Raw genomic sequence first — 4,861 nt, forward strand, 5'->3', positions numbered from 1 at the left:
TTTGCTGATTTGGTCAACACCTTCAATCAGCAATTCTCTAGCAGCCGCAGGACACCGAAACAGCCAAGTGATCTGTATAGGATCGTTCAAGAAATAGGCGAATCAATTAAAGACTACGTCACCAGGTTCAATGCAGAGAAAGTCTCAATACGAGGCTGCGACACGTCTACCGCCATCAACGCCTTCAGGCAGGGCCTGGATAAAGAATCGGATATCTACAAAGAATTAACGATGCATCCTTGTGAAAGATTCGAAGAAGTACAGCAAAGAGCTACAGCGGCACTAAGATTAGAAGAATATACACAAGCTAGAAAAGGAATAACAAACTTCGACAAGCCTAATAGGAAAATCTCAACGGAAAAGAAAGACGAACGAGTTAAGCCATATAGCAGACCCAACATCAGCAGAGTAGCAGAAAAAACCCAGCAAATTGACGACTCACAGCATCCTCCCAAGTTATCTGAGTACGGTTTCAACACGGGAATGGAAGGGTTGTTGAAAGCATTAAGAGGATTAGGTGATCAGGTGAGGTGGCCAAAGCCTCCTACACAGAGTCGACCCAATGACGACAGAGACAGCAGCAAGAGGTGCGAGTGGCATCAGGATATCGGGCACAGAACAGAAGACTACTACAGGTTGCGCAAGGAAGTAAATTTCCAGGTACGCAGGGGAAACCTGGACCAACTATTATTACGTGGGGGCAAGCAAGACAGGAAAGAGGCAGCAAATCAGGTGCTTCCTTTTGCCCCACCCATATGCACGAAAATTATTAACGTGATAACAGGCGGATCCGAGCTATCAGGTTTGACATACTCCGCAGCCAAGAGGAAAGCCACCGAAAGTAAAGGGGATCATCCAGAAACTTCATACAGAGTAAGCCAGAACAATCTACCCTTAGTAACTTTCGACGAAACTGACATAGAAAGCGGCGCAGAACAACATGATGATGCCCTAACAATAACATTGTCCATTGAAAATTGCACTGTACGGAAAGCATTAGTAGATACGGGAAGTTCGGTGAACCTCATTATGCTGGAAACTCTCAAAATTATGGGTTTCGATAAAGAGAATCTGATAAAGAAGTATGTACCCCTAGTGGGATTCAGTGGCGAGACAGCACATTCGGTAGGTGAGATAACCATCCCAACATATATTGAAGGAGTTAACAAACTGGTGAGGTACTTAGTCATTGAGGGCCCAACTACTTACAACGTAATACTAGGGAGACCGTGGCTACATCAGATGAAGGCAGTTCCCTCAACGTATCACCAGTGTCTAAAGTTCCCAACACCATGGGGCACCGTCACAGTGAAGGGGGATCAATAGGAGTCCAGGAATTGCTACGCTCAAGCCCTGAAGGCTACAACCAGGCTCACCTCATAGCAGTTACAGGACCGGGGCGCCTCGAAAGAATACAGGGAACCACCCTCGGAGGAACTAGACCAGGTCCACCTGGACGAGGCGCACCCGGACAGAACAGTGCTGATTGGAGCAACCTGCAGTGAGGAGCTACGCGATCAGCTGACTCAGTTTCTAAAAATAAACATGGACTGTTTTGCTTGGTCCCACGATGATATGATTGGTATAGACCCATCCGTTATTTCATATAAGTTAAGCGTGAACCCAGGTTGCACCCCAGTACAGCAGAAAAGAAGAAAATTCACCACAGAACGAAACGAGGTCATTAACAAAGAAGTAGATAGTCTCTTGGCAGCAGGTAAAATCAGAGAAGTTGGCTACTCTTAATGGCTTTCTAATGTAGTAGTAGTGCCCATGAAAAACGGGAAGTGGAGGGTATGCGTAGACTTCACAGATTTAAACAAAGCTTGTCCCAAGGACCCCTTTCCACTGCCACATATCGATGCAATGGTGGACGCCACTGCTGGACACGGAGTACTTACTTTCCTCGACGCCTGGAGCGGTTACAATCAGATCAAGATGCATCCACAAGATCAAGAAAAAAGGGCATTCATGTCACAAAGAGGCATATATTGTTACAATGTCATGCCCTTTGGCCTAAAGAACGCCGGGTCCACTTATCAACGGTTGGTGAATAAAATGTTCAAACAGCAAATAGGGAAAACAATGGAACTATACATAGATGATATGGTGATGGAGTCCAAAAAAGCAGGAATGCATATGGAACACTTGGCGGACACCTTCCAAACATTAAGGGAGTTTAAAATGAAGCTCAACCCGTCCAAGTGTTCATTTGGAGTATCCTCGGGAAATTTCTTAGGATACATGGTGACCCAGAGAGGAATTGAAGCAAGCAAGGAGCAAATTAAAGCAATACTCCAACTGGAATCTCCACAGAAACCAAAAGATGTGCATAGACTGGCAGGAAAGGTGGCGGCCCTAAACAGATTTATCTCACGAGCCTCGGATAGATGCAAGTTGTTCTACGATATTTTGAAAAAGAGTCAGAAATTCGAGAGGACCAAAGAACCCGAGAAGGCATTCACGGAACTCAAAAGCTATCTAAGCACGCCACCACTACTCGCGAAACCGGAGCAATTGGAGCCACTATTCTTGTACCTATCAGTTACGGAAGCAGCTGTAAGTGCGGTCTTGGTCAAAGAACAAGAAGGAGTATAGCATCATGTGTATTATATCAGCAAGTCTCTGCTTCCTGCAGAGACCAGGTACACTTCCTTCGAAAAACTAGCATTGGCTTTGGTTACTGCTTCCTATAAACTGCGGCCGTACTTTGAATCTCACACCATCCACGTAATAACCAACTACCCGCTAAAAACTATTATGAGGAAGCCTGAACTTTCGGGCAGAATAACTAAATGGTCAGTGCATCTTAGTGGGTATGACTTGCAGTTCGAACCTAGAACGGCGATAAAATCCCAAGCCTTAGCAGATTTCGTCTCTGACTTCTGCCCTGCTACCCGTGGGGAGGCAGAAAAAGGAATGCTGACAATAGTGGGAAATTATGATAGCGGAATATGGACCTTATATATTGACGGAGCCTCAAATGCAAGAGGGGCTGGTGTAGGTTTGGTTCTCCGATCACCTAAGGGTGATATGATAGTACAAGCTATTAGGTGTGAGTTCAAGGCAACCAACAACGAACCCGAGTATGAAGCCCTTATACTAGGGATGCAGATGGCATTGGGGCTTAAGGTGAGGAATCTGAGGGTGTTTAGCGATTCCTTACTTGTGGTGAATCATATAAACAACGAATACGTGGCACGTGATTCCAAGATGATAGCCTACCTGAAGATAGCCACAGAGCAAAAATCAAAGCTTAGATCTTTCAAAATAACTCAGGTGCCACGAGATCAGAACGTGGAGGCAGACGCCTTGGCAACGTTAGGGGCCACCTTCCAGCCCACAGAACTGTCAAATATACCTATCACCCACGTATTGATCCCAGCCATCCAGAAGGAGCCAGGCCAGAATCCGTTGAAAGAGGCAGCACACGTGCAGTATACGCAGGAGGCCAGAACCCTGGTTTCCAGAGAAGGACAGCAGGATCCAGATTGGAGAGTACCGTACATAAATTGGCTAAGGGATGGGACGCTCCCTGAGGATAGAAAGGAAGTGCAAAGTTTCAGGATAAAGGCCTCCAAGTATATCTTGATTGATAACATCGTCTTTAGAAAATCATTGGCAGGACCATGCCTCAGGTGCTTGAACAAAAAGGAGGCAGAAACGGTGTTGCACGATGTACACGGCGGAGAATGCGGGAACCACGCTGGAGGACGAAGCTTGTCTAACAAAATCTTGAGACAGGGGTATTTCTGGCCCACCATGCGCACAGATGTCGTTGATCATGCCAAACGCTGCGAATCATGTCAAAAGGCGGCTCCAGCAATCCATCAGCCGGCGGAACCAATGCATCCAATTATCTCTCCATGGTCATTCATGATGTGGGCATGGACATAGTGGGTAAACTGCCCAGGGCTCCAGGAAACAGAGTGTATATGCTAGTCATGACTGATTATTTTTCAAAGTGGATTGAAGCAGAGGCAATGACAGAGGTAAAAGAACGACAGGTGATCTCTTTTATCAAGCGCGACATCATAAGCAGATTTGGGATACCATCCGAAATCATATGTGACAATGGATCCCAGTTTATATCCGATAACACCGAGGGCTTCTGTTCACGCTGGAACATAACACTGAGAAAGTTAGCCCCCAGATATCCACAGACTAACGGCCAAGCCAAGTCCAGTAATAAGATCATTGTGGAAAACCTCAGAAAACGACTGGAAGAATTAGGAGGAAAATGGGCAGACGAACTACCATTAGTACTTTGGTCAGACAGAACAACACCGAAGGTGGCAACAGGCCAAACTTCATTCAGCCTCGTATACGGAGCGGAGGCAGTAATACCCTCGGAAGTTCTGGTGCCTACACATAGATATGGCTGCCAAACAGCAGAGCAGAACCAGGTTGAAATGGCTAGTAGTCTAGATCTAGTTGACGAGCTGCGAGAAAGCGCTTACATACGTATGGCATCATATAAACAATCTGTAGCCAAGACGTATAACAAGAATGTCAAAATTAGGACCCTCGCGGTAGGGGACCTCGTACTCAGAAGGGTATTCGAAAATACCAGGAACCACAAAGCAGGCAAGTTTGCCTACAAATGGGAAGGACCATATCAGGTCGAGAGCATTGTCAAGAATGGGGCATACATGTTGATGACCATGCACGGTCAAATCTTGGATAAACCCTGGAACATTCGTCACTTGAAACGGTACTTTGTCTGACAAAGTGCCAAAACTTTAGTGTACAAAGGACCTTTCAAAAGTCCGTGAAGCAAAAAAAAAAAATATGGGGGTGGGGGTTAGTATATGCTTTAGGTACTGGTGTGTTTTATTATAAAACTTTTTTTATTTTATTT

The 4,861-nt window shown here is 45.6% G+C and overlaps 1 protein-coding gene across 1 annotated transcript; it reads left to right on the plus strand.

Moving 5' to 3' along the window:
- The first annotated feature begins 2,760 nt into the window (after positions 1–2,760).
- LOC141595069 (uncharacterized) lies at positions 2,761–3,897 on the plus strand. Its single transcript, XM_074415040.1, has one exon. It carries the CDS (start codon positions 2,761–2,763, stop codon positions 3,895–3,897), a length of 1,137 nt encoding a protein of 378 aa, XP_074271141.1.
- The last annotated feature ends 964 nt before the right edge of the window (positions 3,898–4,861 follow it).

Source organism: Silene latifolia, chromosome 8 (assembly GCF_048544455.1).
Source record: "Silene latifolia isolate original U9 population chromosome 8, ASM4854445v1, whole genome shotgun sequence".
NCBI lineage: Eukaryota > Viridiplantae > Streptophyta > Magnoliopsida > Caryophyllales > Caryophyllaceae > Silene > Silene latifolia.

Excerpts from the sequence above, each read along its gene's own strand:
- LOC141595069 (XM_074415040.1), top strand. The coding sequence starts at position 2,761 with ATGAGGAAGCCTGAACTTTCGGGCAGAATAACTAAATGGTCAGTGCAT.